Source organism: Gossypium arboreum, chromosome 5 (assembly GCF_025698485.1).
Source record: "Gossypium arboreum isolate Shixiya-1 chromosome 5, ASM2569848v2, whole genome shotgun sequence".
In the NCBI taxonomy this organism is placed as follows: domain Eukaryota; kingdom Viridiplantae; phylum Streptophyta; class Magnoliopsida; order Malvales; family Malvaceae; genus Gossypium; species Gossypium arboreum.
In genome coordinates this window covers 545,739-570,994 of record NC_069074.1, presented here as the reverse complement: position 1 = coordinate 570,994, position 25,256 = coordinate 545,739, and the positions used below count along the sequence as shown (strand labels likewise).

At 32.1% G+C, this 25,256-nt stretch overlaps 3 protein-coding genes across 8 annotated transcripts; all 3 read left to right on the top strand.

Annotated features, from left to right (window-relative positions):
* The first annotated feature begins 4,941 nt into the window (after positions 1 to 4,941).
* On the top strand, positions 4,942 to 10,522 carry LOC108457211 (casein kinase 1-like protein HD16). 6 transcript variants are annotated; one of them, XM_053028280.1, is made up of 18 exons: positions 4,942 to 5,186; positions 6,005 to 6,104; positions 6,206 to 6,399; positions 6,674 to 6,799; positions 6,892 to 6,965; positions 7,050 to 7,119; positions 7,227 to 7,282; positions 7,422 to 7,493; positions 7,576 to 7,670; positions 7,763 to 7,829; positions 8,031 to 8,160; positions 8,263 to 8,481; positions 8,591 to 8,721; positions 9,032 to 9,206; positions 9,297 to 9,387; positions 9,692 to 9,849; positions 9,930 to 10,118; positions 10,260 to 10,522. In XM_053028280.1, the coding sequence occupies exons 2-18, from the start codon at positions 6,008 to 6,010 to the stop codon at positions 10,317 to 10,319; spliced, it is 2,004 nt and encodes a 667-aa protein (XP_052884240.1). In that variant the 5' UTR covers positions 4,942 to 5,186; positions 6,005 to 6,007; the 3' UTR covers positions 10,320 to 10,522. The 6 variants fall into 6 exon arrangements, with proteins under 6 accessions (XP_052884240.1, XP_052884238.1, XP_017611629.1 ...); XM_053028278.1 differs by having other exon boundaries at positions 6,000 to 6,104; XM_017756140.2 differs by lacking the exon at positions 4,942 to 5,186 and adding an exon at positions 5,195 to 5,316 and having other exon boundaries at positions 6,007 to 6,104.
* Positions 10,523 to 15,367: 4,845 nt separating this feature from the next.
* On the top strand, positions 15,368 to 19,649 carry LOC108454848 (aldehyde dehydrogenase family 2 member C4-like). The gene is made up of 9 exons (XM_017753447.2): positions 15,368 to 15,663; positions 15,784 to 15,926; positions 17,292 to 17,675; positions 17,745 to 17,834; positions 17,927 to 18,100; positions 18,181 to 18,318; positions 18,738 to 18,875; positions 19,079 to 19,140; positions 19,210 to 19,649. Exons 1-9 carry the CDS (start codon positions 15,552 to 15,554, stop codon positions 19,481 to 19,483), a joined length of 1,515 nt encoding a protein of 504 aa, XP_017608936.1. The 5' UTR covers positions 15,368 to 15,551; the 3' UTR covers positions 19,484 to 19,649.
* A 272-nt stretch (positions 19,650 to 19,921) lies between these two features.
* On the top strand, positions 19,922 to 24,550 carry LOC108455395 (ARF guanine-nucleotide exchange factor GNL2). Its single transcript, XM_017753955.2, has 2 exons — positions 19,922 to 21,013; positions 21,321 to 24,550. Exons 1-2 carry the CDS (start codon positions 19,965 to 19,967, stop codon positions 24,403 to 24,405), a joined length of 4,134 nt encoding a protein of 1,377 aa, XP_017609444.2. The 5' UTR covers positions 19,922 to 19,964; the 3' UTR covers positions 24,406 to 24,550.
* The last annotated feature ends 706 nt before the right edge of the window (positions 24,551 to 25,256 follow it).

The following is a 25,256-nucleotide window of genomic DNA, read 5'->3' as shown; positions in this document are numbered from 1 at the left end:
CTGTCAATTGACCCCACCATATTATTATTTTTTCATTTTTCCATTTTCTTTCTTCTCTAATCACTACCAGCACTGCAATCCCTTAGACTCATCATCACATTGCAACTTTGTCCTAATGAGAATTCTTTCTTACATTCCCTTTTTCTCCACCACCACAGCCACCAATTCAACCTCAAACATGGGTTGGCCGTCTCAAAATTCAGGCTTCTCCATGTTTGAACCAATGAACTCTCAGTTTCAACATCCATCACGGCTTTTTGCTACCTTATCAGAGCCAACAATTCCCATACAGTCATCCCATAGAGCAGGCTCCTAAGTATCCTTTCTTTACGAAGCAAAAGGTGTTTGAATTTAGGGTATGGAAGGAACAAGAGAGAAGAACCATGGGTCCTTATAGAACAGAGCTTGCAAGGATTAAGAGAAAGTTGGCATGACAAAGAAGCCTGAAATGAAATGCTAATTCAGGGGCTTCAACACAGGTGGATGCCAGGAGACTGAAAAACTCGGGTGCTGACATTGATACAAATAAAAACAAGGGTACCAAAAAGGATCCATACAAGTTTTGCATACCAGATAAGAAGGTGGATTTTTTTAAACTTGATGATCTTTTGAGTTTTAAATTTCATTATCTTCACTAATGACTGAAATTGTTAATAACTTGGAATAAATAACGCAGAGTCTGAGGGTGTTGCTAAAGATATAGTTGAAGAACAGTGATGTTGGGTCCTTTGGGAGAATAGTTCTTCCTAAGGTGGGACGAGTGAAGTAGGAATTTTTTTCGAACAGTAGAAATTAAATTATATATTTTATGATAATAAAATATAATTTATTATTTTAATAGTTTATATTTTTATAATTTTAGAAAATTAAATCAAAATTATTATATTTTTAGTAGTCAAAATGCGCTTCTATTATTACTAATTTAAAATTTTATGCATTATAAAGAACTTAAATAAAAAATTTTCATTTTAAGAGCTTAAATCTGCCGCTGATCGTAGTGTCAACCTTCTAATTATGCTTGTGGAGTTAAAGTCTAAAATTTTACTGAAATTTTTAATAGTTGAAGAAGAATAATAAATTACTTAAAATCAAACCTAAACTCTTGTACTTACAACATATTACTCTTACAAAAAAACCAAAATAACTAATTTCAAAATTTATAACAGCAAAGCAAAACTACTTATTTGACCTTTTTAATTTGACATGTTTGGCATGCCCTTACAAACAATATGACAACTTTGGCTTCAATATGAATCGTAATTAAGAAAAGTAAAACTTTGAATTGCGAATTTGAGATTATTATAAATTTAAAATCATGTATATTAGCTTTTTTTAATTAAAACATGTATATATAAATATTTTATTTTCCTTCAAAATTGAAATTAGAACATAAAATTCAAATTTAACTAGAAGAGAAAACCAAAATAAAAGTCATAAAACTCCTAAATATATAGAAGTGGTGGTTTAGTCATGGTCCAAGTGGAAGAAACATTTTACCAGAAAAATACTACTATTCTAAACTATCGAATATTAAAAGAACATAAGGGTAGCCAATCACGACCGGTGAGACCTCACACTTCAAATAGTGATATCAGCATGCCTTTTTCTTTTTTTATAAATCTAAAACGTATTCACGTTTATCATAACTATAAATAAATATGGGTCTATTTCTGCCTTCCGTCTCTGTCTTATTCTGATTTTTGAAACATAATCCCCTCACTCTTTCTTTTTTTAGGATATTATAATTTGGTTATTAAATAATTATTGTTGAACCGATGTCGAAGCAATCGAATTGGTTAAATTAAGAACTAGTGGTCTGACTTATTTAACTATCTATTTGGTTATTAAAACACTGAATGTAATTGTACCATGTCATCACCTAAAAATTAAATTTATATAAAATTTGTAATTTTTAAATGATCATGTGACACAATCTCATAGTGCTACATCATCAATTTTTTTTTTTTAAGTTTAAGGGCCAAAATGAACCGTTTTAACAAGTTTAAGTGCCAAAGTGGGAAAAAAAAAAGTAAAAGTACCAATCTAGTTATCAAGTTCAAGGGCTAAATCTTATATTATCCATTTTTTGTAAAATCACATGTACCCCTATCTGTTTTACTGTCTAAGGCTAGCTTAGGCGAACGTGGCATTCAAGGAAATAATAAAATTTTAAAATTTAAATTTAATCCAAATACTTGAAAATAATTAAATTTAATCCTTGAATTCAACCCCACTAATCTAAATTTCAAATTATGGAAGAATAAAGGTACAGAAGATAAAATTAAATAAAAAAATTTATCTCGATGGAATATCTACGCGAAAAAGAAATCAAAATAAAAAACTAGTGTATAAATCTGGGAAGTTACTTTAGAATCCTAGTAGGTCAATCTTTTATGGTTTTACGTAAGCCGCCAACTGAGTCAAAAATTCTCGCATCTACGACGACGCGTGCATCAGTTTCTAGACCTTTCAATTTTCTTTTCCCGGAAATTGCAGACCTAAACCTAACCCACAATAAACGCTCTCCCAATATAAATACCATTAAATTCCTCTCTCAAATTCACATTCACAAACATCCGTCTTCTCTTCGACTGCTCTTTTTCTTTTCCGGTGAAAAAAGAAACAGAATTTCTCGTTGATTAATCGTAGTATTTTGATTCGAAGATGAGGAAGTTGCATGTGGTTTCAGCCATAGGGTTCTTGTTCTTGGCACTTTCGCATCTCAGTTACGGTCAAAGCATGGGTTCATCGCCTGCACCACTTCCGTCAAACGATGGTACTGCCATTGATCAAGGAATTGCTTACATTCTTCTTTTACTTGCTCTGGCGATTACCTATCTCATCCATTGATGATTTTTTTTATATTTTATTTTTATTGGTATCTGAGCTATAAATGATTTTTTTATGTATTTTCTCCATATATCTAGTGAGAGAAATTGCAGCAATTTTGTATTTTTCTTCTCTCCTATCTCTGTGTTGTAAATTCGTCCAGTTGAGAATTTGAGATGACATAATCATTTTACTATATATTTTTTTGATCATTGTGGAATTTGGAATATATTTAGATTTATATGACCAAATGGATAGATCAAAACGTTTTTAGTTTTCTTTTTTCAGGGGTTTGGAGGAAGATTAGTATTGCTTCAATTTTTTCCCTAATGTCAAAAATAAGTTTTTTTTTTTTAATTATTGGGTTGACTTTCAATTGTATTTTGATTATAATTAATCAATTAATTACGAAATAATATTTTTTTATTGAAATTTATTCTTACAACTTGAAAACACTCCGGAATAACATTTATGAGGATTTCACTTAATCGTCAAAGACATCCTCTCGAAAGTACTTGTCAACTTAGTGTTTGTGTTGACCTCACTCGCTAATTGTCATCTTTGATTTTAACTACTTTATTCCATTTGGAACGATTAAAAGAATGTTCAATTGTTAATACATAGCTCATAAATGTGGTTAAGGCTATAAAAGTTTATTTATTGAAGTTGTCAATTTTTAATCTTGGGAAATCAATAAACTTTAGAGCCGTAATTTAAATTCACAACTTTGACAAATTTTACGATTCATTTTCGTATTCATCCGTCTCATTCTTTATCATATAACCTACCTTGGATTAAGTGAGTTAAACCACAAATCTCAACCTCCTCTACTTTGTTAGACTTAAAACTCAACAAAAGGATTTGATAAAATTATAAGTTAGAAAGGTATATAACAAAAACATTTATAATTAATATGTAGTACTACAATGCAATACCTAATACCTCATTAATGAGGTAAATAAAATGGTTTCACGGGATAAAAAATAATTTTTATAGGTTTTAACTTTTAAAATTAAATATGAATAATTCTTTGTGTGTTGGTTCTTTCATGACAAGCTGTTTTTAATTGTGTTTTTGCTCTTGCGATTTGATATCGGACGAAAAGCTTCAATCAAATACGTACATGGGGATTAGATTTAAAAGGGTAGATTATAGTAGTGGTGACTCATTATGTATTATTTTATTTTTTATCATTTAATAATAAAAAATTACGAAATAACCACTTAATTATTAGAATTTATTTTTTTATTATTGCTGTTAAATCCTTCCGAGTAGATCTTACATGACAATTAACTCACAATGTGTTTAGACTTATGGACTTGATGGCTCGCCAATGATAAAAGAAAAGTATAATTAAATCACCTTTTATTGTAGTTTATTCAAATTTAAGGAATAAAGGCAAAAGAAAAAAATAGAACTAGACCTTTTATATAATATAAATTATACCATTCATATAAAAAAATATAAAAATTGTATGTTGACTATTTTAAGAGGTTACAAATACAAATGTGTATAATTATCTAAATAATTAGTTTGTTAAAAAATTAAAAACTATTTGAATATATATATATATATATATATATATATATATATATAAAGCATGATTGGGTTGATCACTAAAATATTTTATTTTTAAATCAAAATAAAATGATTAGATTGGGAATTAAAATATATTAATTTTAAATAAAAATAAAAATAACAATATCTAAGAAGACTTAAATTTAGAATCACAAAATTTTCAATCCAAAATTCGCTAATAAGCTAAATCCATATTGGTTGTATATTGAAGTTAATTTAAAATTGATAAAATAAAATAAAATAAAAAGATAAAAATAATTAATAATTTTAAATCATGGAAATTTTAAAAAATTAAATGAAAAAAGTAATTTATAAAATAAAATTATAGCAAATGTGCACGTGAAAAAGTGACCGAGATGGGTTATCTAAGTTCTAGTAAACTAAAAATAAAAATAAAAAAAATTAAATTTCTCATGAATTTTGGTATAAGACATAACAATATTTAATATTATTGACCCCAAAAATATTAATTATTTAAAATAAAAAAATGAAAATCCATTTTAAATAATAATAATTCCACGAAACTCCTTAATGGGATCCTACGTAGCTAAGTCGTAGCAAAGTCAGGTGTTGAGATTTAGGGCTCAAATCTTCCAAATTCCCAATTTCGTTCCTAACTTCCTCTCTGCCATCCACAGCCATGACACATTGTTTTTCCCTTCGATCGTATTATTTTTTCTCAATTAACACTTCATATTTTTCATGTTCTTTCAAGAACCTAACTTTTTGAAGCACATGATTGGTTTGCGTCGTTTCATTTTCTTCTTCTTCGAATAAAAGGTATATATATATATATATATATATATATCATATTCCCAACGTTTTTTTATCATCTTTGAGCTTTGTTGTAACAAAAGCAATAAAAAATAGATCAAACAAAAACCCAGTAAAAGAGGCAAATCGGTTTGTGTATGTTTTAATGTTTTTGTTCATTTCGTGCATTGTTTTATGGGAATCGCTTTCTGGGTTTCATTAATGTTTTTTTTTTTGTTAGAAAATTGTACATGTTCTTTTTTGTTTTTTGGAATCGGTTTTTTGGATGATCGTTTGATTTACAAGTAATCAAATTCATGTTGGTGTGATCAGGCTTTTGTTTACGGCGGATGCTGAAATTTGTTAAAGTTTTTAACTTTTTCTTTAAATTGGGAAAGTTTTAAACTGTTTTCTGTATGTTCTTTTGGTTGTGGATGATATATTTGTGTTTGAACTGATTTGGATTCAATATTTAGTAATTGGGTTTCTACCCTATATAAAAGATCAGTGGCAATTTCCGGGTTTTCTTTTTTGATGATGATCAGAGTGTTGGTTTTGCAACTTTGGATGAATCTGAAATTGCAGTCGATTTTTTCTTAGATTACGGTTCATGCTTACGATTTGATGTTTTAAGCATGTGATTCAACTATTGTTACTTATAACTTGAGCTTTGATGTATAATTGTTGAAATAGAATTTTTTAGGTTGCAATAAATTTGAAATTGATTGAATTTTACTGGTATATATGTTATGAATTGCCAAGTTCTGGGATTGTGTATGATGATAAAATAAAATATCATGAAAATGGTTGATAGGAGCTTTTACTCTCTCTTTTTTCTTAGAAAAGGATGCCAGATTTGAAAGGGGGAATTCGACGATCAAAGAGGATCAATGACAACCAGGAGACCCCTGCTGTCTTAGCTACAACTGCTCAGCGTGGTGGTGGTAATAACCTTTTTGGTTTCATGTCTTCAAATCTCTTTGTTTATAATCAATCCAATTTGAGGTTACCGATGTTTCCTTGTATAATATGAATCTATAATCAGCTAATAGAGGTCGAGGTCGAGGTAGAGGACGCAGAGCAATGAACCAGGATGACAATGCAGTGCTTGTTGGCCCTGGTGCTTGTGGCAGGGGTTGCAGTGGATTAAACTTGCCAGTGAAGCACCCGGTTGAGAAAACTGCTGAAAGATTGGTTGCTGTTGAGGAAGAAGGAAGCACTAGTCCACTTCCTGAAAGGGTACAAATTTTCTTCGATAGTAAGCTGACTTATGGGGCCATTAATTTACTTTTCTTATACTAGAACAATAGTGGATGAGAGTCTCATGTTAGTGGGTGCAGATGTCAAACTGTTGGAGGTAAATGACCAGATAGGCCTACGCAATCACTTCAACTGTTCCTACTTTCCCTTATCATGAAAAAGAAATCGCTGACCAATTCACTTATATTTATCATCTCCAAATTGACTTTTCAAGTTATTTATACTGATGTGAAATCTGCTTCTCCTTCGGCAGGTACAATTTGGTAACTCTCCTGTGTACATGTTGGATAGAAAGTTGGGTAAAGGTGGTTTTGGACAAGTTTATGTTGGAAGAAGGATCACTAGTGCCATAGGATGCACTGGTGCTGATGCCTTTGAGGTTCTCTTTCACTTGCTATTCCAGTGAACCCAAACAAAATTCACAGGAAGTCAAATCTGTTGTTAATGCCATTATCCTACTTTATTTTGCAGGTTGCTTTGAAATTTGAGCATCGAAATGGTAAGGGATGTAGTTCTGGTCCTCCTTATGAGTGGCAAGTATACAGGTATGCAAACTTTGGCCCTTGCAGTCATTTGAACTTCAAATTTTGTGACCTAATTTATTTTACTTTCTCAAAATTATCGTTCAGCTCTCTTAATGGCTGCTATGGACTTCCATCGGTTCATTACAAGGGTCAACTAGGGGACTACTACATACTCGTGAGTTTCTTAGTAAAGAGCTTCAAATCCACTGTTGTATTTTGGAAAAAGGGGAAAAAACCAAGAAATGGAGTCTTTATTGATGTTTCTGTGAATCTTGTGACTAGGTTATGGATATGCTTGGTCCAAGTTTATGGGATGTTTGGAACTCAAACAATCAGATGTATGGGACCATTATTCTCTTAAGTTATTTTTCATTTTTACTTTATTATCAGTTTTCTTAAAATTTTATGCTTTTAATTTTATTTTTTTAACTAACACATTGATGCCACTATATCTTGTTGTTTTTGCTCTTGATATAGGCTTACAGAAGATATGGTTGCTTGTATAGCAGTTGAGGCAATATCAATTTTAGAGCAGCTCCATCACAAAGGGTACTTTGAAGTTGTTGCATTCCATTTTATTTACTCACATTTTTTACTTGTAATTTGCCCACATTTCTTTTCTCTACTTCAGCTTTGTACATGGAGATGTTAAGCCTGAGAACTTTTTGCTTGGTCAGCCTGGGACCTCAAATGAGAAGAAGTTGTATTTAGTTGATCTGGGTTTGGGTATAGTTGCTTTCCTATAATTTGATGGAGGTGCTTTCCTATTCTATAACATACCATTTGTAGAGTGGCCTATAATTTTTGGTTCTTTTCAGCTTCGAGGTGGAAGGAGGCAGCTTCTGGACGTCATGTAGATTATGACCAAAAGCCTGATGTGTTTAGGTAACTGACTTTTGTTATGTTAGGAGTATGACCCTATTTTATCTATTTATTATTTGTACAGAGATGTATGTTTACAGACTTCATTAAGTAGCTAGCATAATTTTCCCAGCTTACTTGCCTGGTCTTATTCGACTGAAGGATGACAAGAATTTAATTGTTTAGATTGAGATTTTGAATTTATTATTATTCCTTCTGTTTTAGGGGAACTGTACGTTATGCAAGTGTGCATGCTCATTTGGGTAGGACAGGCAGTCGAAGGGATGACCTTGAGTCATTGGCTTATACACTAATATTTTTACTTAGAGGAAAACTTCCCTGGCAAGGTTACATTGTAAGTTTGTTCAAACGTTTGTATTTGCAATCAGAACTTTGTAGCCTAATTGCTGTCCTTTGTCATTAATGTGTTATGCTTTGATGTATTACGGGGCTGCAGGGGGAGAACAAAGGATTTCTTGTTTGTAAGAAGAAGATGGCAACTTCTCCTGAGATGCTTTGTTACTTGTGCCCTCCTCCTTTTCAACAATTTCTTGAGATTGTGACCAACATGAAATTTGATGAAGAACCAAATTACTCAAAGCTTATTTCTCTTTTCCATAATAGCATTGATTTCAATTCATCAATACGTCCTATCCAAATTGATGGAGCTATTAAGGTGGTTACCTGGGAATTGGGATTTTAACTTGTGCCAATACCTTCTCTTTAAACCAAAAATGTTTGGATTTTTTAACTTTAGTATTTGTTGATGAACCTCAATGCATCAGCTGGGTCAAAAAAGGGGAAGAGCACTTTTTGAGCTGGAAGATGGTGAGCAGCTTAGGAAGAAACTTCGGCTAGGTTCTCCTGCTTCTCAGTGGATCACAGTATATAGTTCCAGAAATCCAATGAAACAGAGGTGAAAATTCTATTCCAAACCAATGATCTTGCATCTTGTGTAAGATTATCCTTTAACTGTGTCCACAAGCGCATGTGTATTTTGGCTGTTTCATATGCTTCACTGATAACCTGAATGGGGCAATGGTGGAAATCCATCTTACCTCCAGTTAAAAAAAAAAAAAAAAAAAAAAGATGAAGAAGGAATAAGTAAGTAAGGTGGTCATGAAAAGCCAATCATTGCTGTTTCATTTTGGAATTTGGTATCTCCTGCAACTTTTGGTATTAGATTCTTCATCCTTTTTTATCAATACTTGCAATACTAATTGCAGGTATCACTACAATGTTATAGATTCAAGACTCCAGCAACATGTGGAGAAAGGAAAAGAAGATGGCTTGTATATTAGCTGTGTAGCTTCATCATTGAATCTGTGGGCCATTGTTATGGATGCAGGGACAGGTTTCACATCTCAGGTTTATGAGTTATCTCCTGTCTTTTTGCATAAGGTAGAACTAACTGGTTCTCAGCTCTCAGCTTTTCAGTTTCAATCATTCTTATTACTGAAGTCTCAGGCTTCTTACTGACTATATGATCAGGAATGGATAATGGAACAATGGGAGAAGAATTACTACATTACTTCAGTTGCTGGTGCTTGCAATGGCAGTGCACTGGTTGTAATGTCAAAGGGTAATTTCATGTTTGCCTTATTTTATTTGGTGAACATAAATATTTGGATAAAAAAAAAAACATTATCTAAAACGGTGGGCTGTTGTATATATAGTGTGGAAAGTTTTACCAAACTGTCAAGCCTTTGGGACTATAACATCTGATTGTTGTAGTCTTGTAGTTCAGCTCATGCTAAGTTCTTTGATTAGGAAAAATAGACATTCTCCTGTTATGATTATCTTGTTAGTAGATCACTTCCCATGAACTTTACCTGGAAATTGATGTTGCGAAGTTCAATGTTGTTTTCTCCTTACTGCTACTAAAGGTACACCCTACACGCAACAGTCCTACAAAGTTAGTGACGTATTTCCTTTCAAATGGATTAATAAGAAGTGGAAAGAAGGCTTCTCTGTGACCTCAATGACCGCTGCAGGCAGCAAATGGGGCATTGTCATGTCCCGTAATGCAGGCTATCCTACTCAGGTTGCCTAATTCCAGCTGTATAATACTCAATTATATGATACTGAAGCAATCACTTACATCTTTTTGCACTTGCTGACTAGGTTGTTGAACTCGATTTCCTTTATCCAAGTGAGGGGATTCATAGAAGATGGGAAAAAGGATATCGGATTACCGCAGCAGCTGCTACAGAGGATCAAGCTGCATTCATACTTAGTGCGTCCAAGAGAAAATCACAAGATGTAATGCAAGAAACTTTGCGTACATCTGCTTTTCCTAGTACCCATGTAAAGGTAATCTAATTTTGCATGATTTTAGCAAGGCTGAAGATTGCCTGCTAGTAGTATTATTTTATACAATAAAATGATTCTTAGATGTTAACTCACGAGGAATGTAATTAAATAGTTGATTTATCCCACTTATCTGTTTTTCAGGATAAATGGTTGAAAAATCTGTATATTTCATCCATTTGCTATGGGAGGACAGTGTCCTGAAGTTTGGTATTCGGAAGAAGCAACTGCAGTTTACAAGTTAAAAAGGCAGGTAAACTATCCCGGTCTATTATTCAAGGCCTTGAAATTAATAACTGTTGATGAGTCTTGTAAAGATTCCATCTGATTGCGCATTTTGTCCAGCTAATACTTAATGCTTTGAATCAAAAGTTTCCTTCCATCTTATCTTTTTGATTTTGCTCGAATCCTCGTCTATCAAGCATAAATTACATCGTGTTTGTTTATTCTGTTGCCATCTCAGCCTCTAATACCCCTTTAGTATACAATACCTGAGAAGGGTTTTTCTTAAAATGGCTATCTTATGATAATTTCACAATATAGCTTTTAACTTGCTAAGAGATGAGCAGACAATATATTACCAAATGATATAGAAAAAAAAGAAAAAGCTTGTACTGGGCAAAGCCAGTCGAGACAATGCTAATCGCAATGGCTTTGTTAAAACCCTACCAAGTTTGTCTGTGTGAAGTGGGCAGCCCTGAGGATGTTAAATTTGTTGATCATATCTAGCATCAGAGACTGTTTTATGTTGTTGGGCTTTCAGCTTGACAAAAAACTTCATTGGTTGTAATATCAGCTATATGACAAGGGACTAGGGAAGAATTTTTAATTTTCCCCGAGTAGCGTTTACAATGAATGCTGAAATTTGTCGCTATTATTTTATACTAGAATACAAAGTCGGAGGTCCCTCTATTGTAGGGACTTGATCAAATTAGTCCTTTTTCTTTATTAAATGGATCGGTTTAATCTCAAATAAGGCCAGATAGGAATAGATTTTTAAAGTTTTTATGGTTTTGTAAATGGAACATTCTATTTGAAATTGAATTGTAATTGGAACAAATAATTTTTAAGATAAATTTTATACAGTAAATGTTAACTCTATTACAATTTAGATAGACTTAAATTCTTTTTAACCTGTTTAGTAATAAAGGACTAATATAATTCAGTTCTTATAATATAAGGACTTGTTAGGTACTTTAACTAATACCCACAACTGGGTTTTTCTTATGTTATTTTTGGTAATTTTTAGAAGGGTATGAAAATAATTTAAGCCCGTAACCAACCCTAGTTTCATGCGGATGAATATAATTCAAATTTTAATTTGAGAAAAAGCCATGGAAATTAACCAGATATTCCAGGGCACGTGAAGAATTATTGTGATCATATAGTTTGCCATATTTAGCTTTCTGAGTAACCTTATGTGACAAATAATACATAATACGATGGCGTGATTCTCTTCCCCTTTTGTTCAAGTTTAAAATAGGATAGAAAACAAAAAGTATCTCTAAATCCAATTTTTCCCGTTTTCTACATTAGCAATCTGTTGATCTGCAAGTAAAACAGAATTTTGTCACATTGATAAAGTGGGTGGGAGAAAAAAAATATTTTTATATATAAATTTTCAGTTTCTTACGTCAATAATGTTAAATAAAATAACTACGAAAATAAGATGAAAATTTACGAGAATAGATGGTTATAACACTACTTATAAAAAAAATATTTTAATGAAAATAAAAATATATCTTGATTTCAAAAGGGTGTCACCAGCCCTTATAAAACGAGGACTTTTTAGGAATTTTAAACAAATAAAATTCGATTTCTGGAATAGAACGTGACATTTTGACAGCTTCAGATATCATTTAATATTTTAATATTTATTGACGATATTAGTAATTTCACCTCGATGATTCCAGCCGATATTAGTAATACCTCGATGATTCCAGGCTTCTATTTCATTATTCCTGGAATGGTGCATATTAATATTAGTGATCCCACTGTTTATATTTTAAGAAAAAACACCTAAAAAGAGCGAAACTAACTCCTCGCAGACTTAAATACTAAACCCTATAATTAGTATTTAATTCTGAAAATAAAATTATTTTGTAGCACTTTTAAAACTTCAAAGATACGTGATAGAAAACTCTTAGGATGTAATAAAAAATAATTTATGTTTGCCTCATAAATGTCATTTCTTAATTTTTTAGTTTAATAAATGTAATACATCGAAACATATATTTTTTTAAAATTTTTTAAAAAGAGAGATCCAAAAAGCTAAAGCGACAAATAGGAGATTGGTAAATGTGTATGTTGAAATTAAGGTTATCAAAGTCTTGGTCCAGAGGCGAATCGGAAATCAACTCAATGACCAGATTATGGACATTAAAGAGGGCGGCTATTTAAAATAAAAATTATTGTTTTAATTTTTAAAAATTTTAAAATTTTAAAATAATAAAAATAAAATTATATTTTAATTTTTTAAAATTATAGAAATTTATTTTAATCTTTTAAATTTTATAAAGATATAAATTATTAAAATTTCATTTCAGTTTTCCTAAAAATTTTTTATCTTCGCCTTAAATAAACATATAACTATCAATTTCTACTTTTAGCATATTCATTTAAATATAAACAACTTAATTTGATATAAAATTTTACAGAAAAATGAAATATTTCAGAAAATATATAGAAATCTTATACAAATATTTTGTTTTGCCAAAACTGAGTCGTGCATCACGAAAACGATTTGCACGAGTTTGTAATCTTTTGACTGTGACTTTTGTGGTTATTATCTTTTCACTATTTTCTTTAGAGGTAACACTTTTTAGACTTTATTACTGTTCTGAATGTTGTAAGTGTCACGGAATTCTACAATTTTCTTATATAATAACTGAATCTTCTACATTTTTTTTTTTAATTAAGAGCAGCTCTTACCTTTTTTCTTACCTGTCTTTATAACATAACACATGCAACATGATGCCATTAAAACCAGACACTTTTCCATGTTGGATGGAAAAAAACGTGTAAAATATATATTCTTAATTTTTAATTTTTAAGATTATGGAAATCTCTCAACTCTCATTTTGGGTGATTTTTTAAGTTTAAATTATTTTTTCTATATATCTTATATAAAAAAACAAAAAACTTAAATATAGCATAAGGTAAAAATACTAGGAAGCTCCTTTTTAGGGATAACTTGCATTGACCCTCTATTGAAAAATGAATAAATTAATTATTATATATTTTAAAATGTGTAAATTAATTCTTTCAATAAATTTTATCTATTAAATGATGACATAGTTGATATTATTAATCACTTTTAAAAAATATTATATAATTAATTTATATATTTTAAAATATATAAAAGCAAATTGACTTAGTTTTTCAATATAGGAGTTAGAAATGCAATCAACCCCAAACTGCATTCGCTTCACTCATACTTTTACCAATAACATTGATATAAGTCATATATATGTACTAGTCACATGAAACACCCACAATCAAAGGTGAAACAAATAAAAATAATATGAACATATTTAAGTTTTAAACTACAAATATATTTATATTTTATATAAAAAGTCTTCAACCAAAGATTGACACATAATAAAAAATAAATTTATATAAAAAAAAATCCTTCCCCTTCCCTCCTCTCTCTCACAACACCTGTCAGCATCACCATCTTTTAACCCAATAAATATTTCACATATAAACTTTATATTTCTATATTTATAATAATTGAAGAATGTTTGGATTGCCTTTTATGGATTACAAATCTTTTGATTTAGAGATTCTTATATTATTTATCAAAATATTCAAAGGAGAAAAGATCCTAATAATTTTTATTTTACTTTATAAAAATTAATCATCCAAGTTAATATTTTTAACCCACGAAATCTCTTGCCTTATGTATTTTCCTTACTACAAAAACAGAAATGAAAGCATTTAATATATTGTAGATAACAAATTTTAACTCTACAAGTGTCTATTTTTTAAAAAAATTCACAAACCCAATTAAGGGCTCTTTTGGTTTGGCTTTTAACATCAACGAGGTGTAATTGGGGTAGCAACTTCACTGATATGTTGCTTGGTTCAGCAACACAGTGCAGTGAAAGTTGATTTCAACCACACTGCTATGCTGAAAAGAAGCTGGAGGTTTTAGCAGCAATTGAAGGCAGTGGGGTAGTAGGTATTTTTAACGCACAAAAATACCCTTACTTTTATTTATTATTTTACCATTTTATCCTTTTAGATACTTCAAAATTTAATTCAAGTATAATGTTACTATTTGTGAAAATAATATTTATCATTGTTATAAAAGAATATTTAACTATAAAAATTAAAATAATGATCATTTTATCTAATAAATAATTTAAATTGATTATATAATTCATTAAAATATTTATAATAAAATATTGGAAGATACATTTAATATTTTATTAAATGAATTTATAAATTCACATATTTTAATAATTTTAAAAAGTAAAATAATTTAAAAACTTCTATTATATATCAATTCTAATCGATGTCCTTAATAGTTATTTTTATTCTCACTTCATCGCTATACCACGTTTGAATTCAAACACACACTCCACCATTGTTGCTAATCTCATCGCTACAAGAATTAATCTCACCGCCATCATTGCTTTTTAACCTCACCAGAGGTAAACACACCGCCCATCCAAACTAAGCCTAAATGGGTGGTACCTATCTCTTTAATGTATATTAAAACAAACAAATAATTTTATTTTTAAAAATACAAGACGTGTGGATATTTGAAGTTTATTTGTGGAATTAAAAATTTTCATTTTATATTTATACATGTAGGTGAAAATTATTTGGTATACTAGAGGTGAAATTTTTAACTATGCAAGCACTATTAAGATTTTGTCACGTGTCTTTAAATTGTATTTAAAAGATAAAAAGAACTTATAGTTAAAAATTAATTTCGCTTGTGAAATAAAAAAATTCAATATCAATGTACTAAATAATTACTTAGAAAATTATTTATAAAAAGTATTAATTAATTTATAGTGGAGTGGTTTATATACAAAATTTCACTATTTTGAGTTTTATCTTTAGACATATAATTTAATTTAAGTAGAAATTTTAGTTATTTTATTTAAATATTTTTATAAAATATTTAAAAATAAAATAATATTGATTAATTTCTTGAAAAGTAAAATTTAAATTATTTAATTCAGTTAGTGTAAGGTAAAAAGAATAACAAGGTTTTTATTTTAAATAAAGTGGCAAAATTTTGGCTTTAAATACAGACTACGGGGGGATGAGCTAGCTCAACTCATTGCCAGACGAAGATAAAACGAGCTCTAAGTTATCAAAAAGCGAGAAAATAAAAGTAAATAAAATAAAGGCCTCGTCAGCTCTTCTTGTTCCTTTAGATAAACCAGTACGAGAAAGGCAGAGACGGAGAAATTAGAAATGGCCAGCGAATACAACGGAAGTTCCAAAGCCTCTGAATCTGTTTTTAAGATTCCGCCAATAAAATTCACCAAGCTCTTCATCAATGGCAAGTTTGTGGATTCCGTTTCTGGTATCTTTCGTTCCATTTCCATGTCTGTTCTTTTTTTCCCTCCCTCCCTTTCTCTGATAGATAAGTGAACTCATTTGATTTCCTTTTTACTTTTAAATTTGAATGATTTGATTGCTACAGGGAAAACGTTTGAGGCCATTGATCCAAGAACAGGGGAAGCGATAACACGAGTTTCAGAAGGAGATAAAGAGGATATTGATTTGGCTGTGAAGGCTGCCCGTCAAGCTTTTGACCATGGCCCTTGGCCTCGCATGTCCGGCTCAGTACGTTTTACTAGTTACTTTTTCTCTTCTTCTAAATCCTTTTGCTATGCGTTCAAATCAATCATATATATTATATACATATATTTTCTTATTCAACAAGCTAATTTTCAAATCTTGTATCTATAATCTGTCGATATTTTAAAAAAAACGAAACTCCTTTTGGCAGCTTATTAGCCTCAGTAGTTACTACATACTAGTCACGGAGTCGGTGTTTCTATTCGGTTGTTTTAAATAAAAACCAAATGGTCCATCAGTTAAGCCAATAGTTCAGCTATTTTTAACCACTTCCTTTGTGTGTGTTTTACTGATAAATCGCGGGAATACAGCACTCTTAATACAATGTATTAGTTGAAGTCTATAAAAAGAAAAAAAGATTATTATCTAGATTAACAAGTGAAACTTTTTTATTTGATAAGGTATTCAATTATTTATCTCGATATATTGCAATGGATGATTATCGATTCCACTAGATGGAAATTTTTGTACCTTAAAATTTTAATTTAAAAAATATATTTAATTTAATTTTAACCTTTTAAATTTATGAGGTCCCGCTTCCCAACCCTAATTATAGGCATTTAATTCGAGGGTATATTTAAAATTATAGGCATTTAATTAGAGGGTATATTTAAGATTAGTATTTCAACACGTCATAGTATACACAGTTATGTAATTTTTGCTTTTCGGATTGATGATGACATCTTAACATATTCAACTTCATTTTCATATCTTTATATGAGTTTCTTGAATTAATTAGTTGGATATGGTGTCGGTTTTATTAATTTATTTAATTATTTCGATGATTAATGTTACCTTTCATGATGAACGTGTTGTTATTATGTATTTTAATGAAATTTGTTTAACTGTAACTGTAAATTTTACTTGTGATATGTTATTGTCTAAATACTGCATTAGGTTACGTAGGTATAGTTGTTCATAAAGGAAGGGTAATTATGTATGCATCAAAGATTCAAAATATATGAATAAAAAATCAAAATATATTGTTGGAAGCTGTTGGATAGAATTTAGAGATGGTAATGGAATGAAAATTTTCTTTTATTTGTTCACTCACATCGATCATATTATACATGTATTTTAATATAATCTATTACATTCACGCATTTTAAATAAATATATTCATGCATGTTAATTAAATCACTACTAGACTGTTCAAATTCATTCAACTTAATCAATTTGATTAACTGCTGTTTAAGGCTTAGCCTCTTTATTTACCAAGAGAATAATAATATATATATATACAAATTCTTATGCCAAAAGATGGAAGGCTAAATATTGCCATTTTGCTTGCTATACTTCTTTACTTGGCATATTCTTCTTTTGAAAAATTTCCCTTAAATTGGATATCAGGAGCGGGGCATGATCATGATGAAGTTCGCTGATCTAATTGAAAAAAACGTAGAAGAATTAGCCGCACTGGATGCCATCAATGGGGGCAAGCTGTTCTCTCATTGTAAGGCCATGGACATCCCAGGTGCAGCAAGGAATCTTCGTTACTATGCAGGTGCAGCCGATAAAATCCATGGAACAGTGTTAAAATTGTCCAAAGGATTTCAGGGCTACACTCTGAGGGAACCCATTGGAGTAGTCGGAAGTATAATTCCCTGGAACTTTCCCGCTATCATGTTTTTCATGAAAGCTAGCCCGGCATTAGCCGCAGGCTGCAGCATGGTCGTCAAACCTGCTGAGCAGACTCCTCTCTCGGCTCTTTATTATGCTTATCTCGCTAAACTGGTAATTAAGCTTTAGATAATTCGTTTAAAACCCTTTTAAAATGATTAAATGGTTTTTTATTGATTTCAGGCTGGCCTCCCTGACGGAGTGCTGAATGTTGTAACTGGATTTGGAGAGACTGCGGGAGCTGCCATTAGCTCTCATATGGACATTGATAAAGTGAGACTTTAGTTTCATGTTTAGGATGAGAAACTTAACTAAACACACATTAATTTATGAAGAAATATTGTTATGTTGGGTGGGTTTTGTAGGTGACTTTTACGGGGTCTACTGAAGTTGGACGTAAGATAATGGCAGCAGCAGCAGCAAGCAATCTGAAACCAGTGTCATTGGAGTTGGGTGGAAAATCACCTCTATTAATATTTGAAGATGCTGATATTGATCAGGCTGTAAATATTGCTTTCAATGCCATCTTTTACAACAAAGTAAGCGTGTGTGTGTGTGGGTTGCTCTTATTGCATGTCATTATCAGCCTAATTTTTCTCATTTTTTCTAAATTTCATAGGGGGAAATTTGTGTTGCAAGCTCTCGTGTTTATGTTCAAGAAGGAATTTATCAAACTTTTGTAAAAAAGTTGGTAGAGAAGGCAAATGCATGGGTGATTGGAGATCCTTTTGATCCTCGAGTTAATCAAGGACCCCAAGTAAGAATGATAATGGATAAGTTATACTATTATTTTTAAGTTAAAATATGTCATAAATTTCTATATTTTTCACACATTTGAAATTTAAATTTAGTTTCTGTACTTTTATTTTCATGAATTTAATTCTTTTACTTTTCGATATCAAAATTGTGTTTAATTATTGATACAATTATATTTTTTGTTATATTGGTTGGTATGACATTTTAAAGTTAAAAAAAATCACTCTGCAGCAATGTAACTAAAAAATAACATTGTAATGAACTTGAATTTTGAAATCTAAAAATTAAAGGGACTAAATTATTAAAAATAAAAGTATAAAGACTAAATTTTAAATTTATAAAGAGTACAAGTACTTACATATATTTTATATATGTATTCTAGTTCCTTTAATTAACGCAATGTTTGACCAAATGACATAGACCGATAAGAAGCAATTCGAGAAAATTCTCTCATACATTGAGCATGGAAAAAGAGAAGGAGCTACGTTGTTAACAGGGGGCAAGCGGCTGGGCAGCAAGGGATTCTACATTGAGCCTACGATATTTACTGATGTTAAGGTGAATTCCTTAGAAAATAACTATGCTATTGAGGTACATATATTATATTACAGGGACGGATTAACTTTATTTTTTAATAATGCAAAATTAGATTTGATTCATTTAATAATAAAAAAATTAATTTAATCCAATTTTTATAATAGATTTACTTTTTGGAAGTTTGCTTTAACAATTGAGTAAATTTTGTTTGTGCACACAAACAGGAGGACATGACTATAGCAAAAGAAGAAATTTTTGGCCCTGTGATGTCATTGATGAAATTCAAGTAAATTTTCTTTCCTATTGTTTGTTGTTGGGAGTTTTCAAATTATTGAGTGGTTTGATTAATTTTCAGAACAATGGAAGAAGCAATAAAGAGAGCAAACAACACAACATATGGGCTAGCAGCAGGGGTAATAACCAAGAACTTGAACGTGGCGAACACGGTGTCAAGATCCATCAGAGCGGGGATTATATGGCTCAATTGTTACACAGCATTTGATGTGGATTGCCCTTATGGTGGATATAAGATGAGTGGCTTTGGAAGGGAATTTGGTTTGGATGCCCTTAACCAGTATCTGCAAATCAAGTCCATTGTTACTCCCATTCATGATTCTCCCTGGCACTAAATAAGCAGAGTGATTATGAACACCGGAGCTGGTTTTATAGCAATCCACCAATAATATAATCTGGTTTGTGACATTCTGATTTGATTTCCATAATAAATGGTCTAGAATGCCAGCGAATGGTTAATCAATGTAATTTTTTTGGGGTCCAATCTATTACATCTTATAATTCTCTCTCAAAAAAAAAAACAAAAAAACAATTTTAAGTCAATAAAACTGAACAAATGGAGGAGATATTAGTGGTAGAAGTCTTCAAATATTCACCCTTAACCATATAAATTTACTAAAGACGGTTAATTAACAAAGTATTTAATTAACCTCAAGTTTAGCAAACAATCCGCCTACCTTTCTTCCAATTTTTTTGGAGATATGATTTTCTTTCTTTCACATTCACGTTAATTACATTTAATTACTGTTTTTCTCACTAATCACACGAGGAAAAAAAAACACTCGACTCCCACACCCTAATATTATTATTCCATGCATGAAAAAAAAAACTAAGATTCCTAGGCATTTTTTTTATAAGAAGAAAGAAATGCTGAAATCGAAGAGGAAAGAGCTGGGACTCTCTTGCATGTTGAACACCGAGGTAGGGGCAGTTCTAGCCGTGATACGGCGGCCGATCGATCCCACATCTCAATTCATTTCACCCCAAGAAGATTATTTTGACTCTTCGCTCCAACAATCCTTGAAATCATTAAGGGGTTTCATCTTCAATCCTCATCAAGAATGGCGAACCATTGATCCTTGCATTTATCTCTCCCCTTTCCTTGACGTTGTTCAAAGCGATGGTATCCCAGCAGCAGCCACCGGGGTTGCTCTTTCAGCTATTTTGAAGATTCTTAAACTCGGTATCTTCGATGAGAAAACCCCAGGAGCCAAAGACGCTATTAACATCGTCGTTACAGGGATCACCAGCTGCCGCTTGGAACAAACAGACCCTGTTTCCGAAGACGCTGTAATGATGAAAATTTTACAGGTTTTAACAGCGACGATGAGACACAATGCATCGGTTTTGCTCACCGATCAGGCTGTTTGTACCATTGTGAATACATGTTTTCAGGTCGTTCAACAATCAGTAACCAGGGGAGATCTGCTTCAACGCACGGCAAGGCATACCATGCACGAGTTGATTCAGATCATCTTTTCGCGATTGCCCGATGTCGACGTTAACGAAGGGGAGAGCTCGGAATCTGATACCGACGACATCGATGAAAACTCGGGGTACGGAATACGTTGCGCCGTAGATATTTTCCAGTTCTTATGTTCGTTGTTGAATGTAGTTGAAGTTGTGGACAATACTGAAGGACCAATTTGTCACACAGCCGATGAAGATGTTCAACTTTTCGCATTGGTTTTGATAAACTGTGCTATAGAATTAAGCGGTGATGAAATTGGGAAACACCCAAAGCTTTTGAGGATGGTACAAGATGATTTATTTCACCATTTGATCCATTACGGGACTTGTTCAACCCCACTTGTTCTTTCCATGATTTGCAGCACCGTCTTGAATATCTATCACTTTCTTCGCAGGTTTTATTTCTTTTTCCATGGAATGATGTTAGCTTTGTTAATCCTTGGTTAATATGTATTTCATATTTATATTACATTATTTATCAACTAATATAAAATTTATAAATAATAATAAAAAATGAAGGTCAAATTGTCATATTTAAAATTTTAATGTATTTTTATTAGAAAACAACAAAGAATTCAAATTTTTTTTAAGATTAAAGGTTAAGTTTTACTGATTTAATCAAATATGTAAACATTGAAAATTAAATTTTACATTATATCAAATTATAATAAAAATAATTGTTATTTTTTTACCTTTTTGCAGGTTCATACGTCTTCAATTAGAGGCTTTCTTTTCGTTTGTATTGTTGAGAATCGCCGCACCAGGAGTTTCTTTGCAGCTCCAGGAAGTGGCATTGGAAGCAATTATAAATTTTTTCAGGCAACCAACGTTTGTAATCGAAGCTTATGTAAATTACGATTGTGATCCGGTTTGCAGAAACATTTTCGAAGATGTAGGGAAGTTGCTATGCAAGCAAGCCTTTCCAGGGAACGGTCCAACCTCGACATTACAAGTCCAAGCTTTCGAAGGATTGATTATTATGATTCATAGCATTTCTACAAACATCGATAAAGAAGAAGATTCAACCCCATCAGATCCATATCCTATTGAAATTAAAGAATACAGACCCTTTTGGGTAGAGAAACCCAAGGATGATTTAGAAACTTGGGTGGAATATATACGTGTAAGGAAAGCTCAAAAAAGGAAGATTTTAATTGCTGCTAGTCATTTCAGTCGAGATGAAAAGAAAGGATTGGAGTATCTGAAACATTGTCAATTGGTTTCTGATCCACCGAATCCTAAAGCTTTTGCCTTTTTTTTCCGATACACTCCGGGGCTGGATAAGAACATGATCGGTGATTATCTGGGTGACCCTGATGAACTTCACATTCAAGTTCTTAAAGAATTCACTGCAACTTTTGAATTTCATGGCATGATTCTCGATTCTGCTTTACGAACTTATCTTGAAACGTTCAGACTCCCCGGAGAGTCACAGAAGATTCAGAGAATACTCGAAGCTTTCTCGGAGAGATTCTTTGATCAACAATCATCGGAAATATTTGTGACGAAAGATTCGGTGTTTATTCTTTGTTATTCTCTTATTATGCTTAATACAGATCAACATAATCCACAAGTGAAGAAGAAGATGACGGAAGATGAGTTTATAAGGAACAATAGAGCAATTAATGGTGGGCAAGATCTTCCTAGAGAGTACCTGTCTGAGCTCTTTCATTCCATTTCGAATAATGCGATCACGCTTTTCGGTCAATCTGGTCCGGTAGAGATGAACCCGAGCCGATGGATCGAGTTGATGAACCGAGCTAAATTAATGCAACCGTATATCCTTTGTGATTTCGATCGTCGATTGGGAAGAGATATGTTTGCCTGCGTTGCCGGCCCGACGATTGCAGCTCTTTCGGCGTTCTTTGAACATGCAGACGAAGATGAAATGCTACACGAATGTATTGAAGGTTTGATCTCTTTAGCTAGGATAGCTCAGTACGGGCTGGCCGACACGCTCGACGAGCTTGTCGCGTCATTTTGTAAATTTACGACGCTTTTGAACCCGTATGCATCGGCCGAAGAAACCCTGTTTGCGTTCAGCAATGATATGAAACCAAGAATGGCTACACTTGCGCTTTTCACCACAGCTAACAACTTTGGAAGGTCGCTTCGAGGCGGTTGGAGGAACATCATCGACTGCTTGTTGAAACTCAAACGGCTTAGACTACTTCCTCAATCGGTCATCGAATTCGACGTCACTTCGTCATCAGATGCACCAGAAGGTTCAAAATCCGAATCCGGAGTCATAATCCCCAATCATGATTCTAAGTTCTCTAAAAACACTGCTGGTGTGGTTAGTCGATTCTCACATTTCCTAACACTAGATAGCATGGAAGAGTCCATATCTCTGGGAATGAGCGAGTTTGAGCAAAATTTGAAGATTATAAGACAATGCCAAATCGGGAGTATATTTGGCAACAGCTTTCAGTTACCCGTTGAGGCATTGATGAACCTTGGGCGTTCTTTGATATTTGCAGCAGCTGGTAAAGGCCAAAAGTTCAGTACACCCACTGAAGAAGAAGAAACAGTTGGATTCTGCTGGGATTTGATCATTGCCATCTCTTTAGCCAACCTTCACAGGTTCCCAGTTTTTTGGCCTTCTTACAATGATTATTTACTTGCAGTTGCTCAATTCCCTTTATTTTCCCCTGTCCCATTTGCAGAAAAAGGCATTATTGGCCTTTTCAAAGTCTGCCTCAAGCTTCTGGCTTCATACCAAGCCGATAAAACACCCGAGGAACTCATTTTTAAGTCCATAAATTTGATGTGGAAATTAGATAAAGAAATCCTCGACACATGTTGTGAGTACATAACACAGTCAGTGAGCAAGATTCTGACAGAATACCCAGCAAATTTGCAGACACAACTAGGATGGAAATCGGTTCTTCATTTGCTTTCAATCACTGGTCGACACCCAGAAACCTATGATCAAGCAGTGGAAGCTTTAATCATGTTAATGTCCGATGCCTTCCATATCTCAAAGATAAACTATGCTTACTGTATCGATTGTGCATTTGGTTTCGTTGCTCTTAAAAACAGTCCTCTCGAGAAAAACTTGAAGATCCTCGATCTAATGTCAGACTCAGTGAAGCTGTTAATCCAATGGTATACAACCGCCTCTGATCAAACCAACAGTTACAGCTTTTCAAGCAATACCAGTACTTCATCAAGCGAGGATAACCCCAAAGGCATAGAATCCGTCAACTTTATAATGAGTTTATTTGTTAAACTAGGTGAAGCCTTAAGGAAAACCAGCTTAGCACGTCGAGAAGAGATAAGAAACCATGCAATATTGGCCCTTCGTAGAGGGTTTAAACTAGCTGAAGACCTGGAACTATCTTCATCAAGATGTATAAACTGCTTTACTCTTGTTATATTTGCTATGGTGGATGATCAACATGAAAAGATGATAGAATATTCTCGACGGGAAAACGCGGAGAGGGAAACGAGAAGCATGGAGGGGACTTTAAAGCTGTCAATGGAGCTGCTGACGGATGTGTATTTACAATACTTGAATCAGATAATGGAGAATCCAGGGTTTAGGACGTTTTGGTTAGGGGTATTGAGAAGGATGGATACGTGCATGAAAGCTGATTTGGGAGAATATGGGGAAACGAAATTGCAGGAAGTGGTGCCGGAGTTGTTGAGGAAGATGATAACGAAGATGCGGGAAACTGGGATTTTGGTACGTAAGGAGGAAGATGATCTATGGGATATTACATACATTCAGATACAGTGGATTGCTCCTTCACTCAAAGAAGAGCTTTTTCCTGATGAAATATAAACCGAGTCGAATTACTAGTGAGGTTAACGTTAGTCTTAAACATCGTTCAGGTTAATTTTTAATTTTAAAATTTTCAGATTTCTCGATAATATTACAAGTATATTATTACATGTAGAATATTAAAAGTAAATTAATAAAAAATTATGTAAAAATTAAAATTTTAAATTTTAAAAATATAAAATTTATCATGATTTAGTTAAAGAATGTAAACTAAATCTAAAATATATACATAATGTAAGACTAGTTTAATATTTTTTATTAATGTACTTATATATTTTTTGTTAATATAATATTTATATTTAACAAAAATTATATCATTTATATAAAATAATTACCCTTCAAATCCTTAATTAAACTACCCACGGTAACTTCTCACCATTGGAAAAACTATTCACATTTTAAAAATATTTTCAAAATATAAAATTTATTGCTAAGAACACTGGAAACTGTAATATGTAAATTGTAATATTACAGTGTGGATACGACCAGGGTTTAGGCTGTGTAATAATATACATTACTGGATCTTATGTCTATAATCAGCCTAGATGGGCTTTTTTGTTTGAGGTTTTATGGCTCAAATTAGATGACCAGGCAAAAATCTAAAAATACCCAATAGAGGACTGAACCTTTATAAGTATTATAAACTTAGACTGCCCAGTAAAGGAACCAAGACATTCCATTAAACCTGTACACAACACTGATTGAATCATCAAGTGAAAAATACCTAAAAATAACAGTTACCCAGAATGGGACAAACAGTAAACAACAAATTATATATATATAATACTATGGTTTAGCTTTATGTGTGCAAAATGAAAGCACAATGATTACCAAATGGAAGACTATAATCG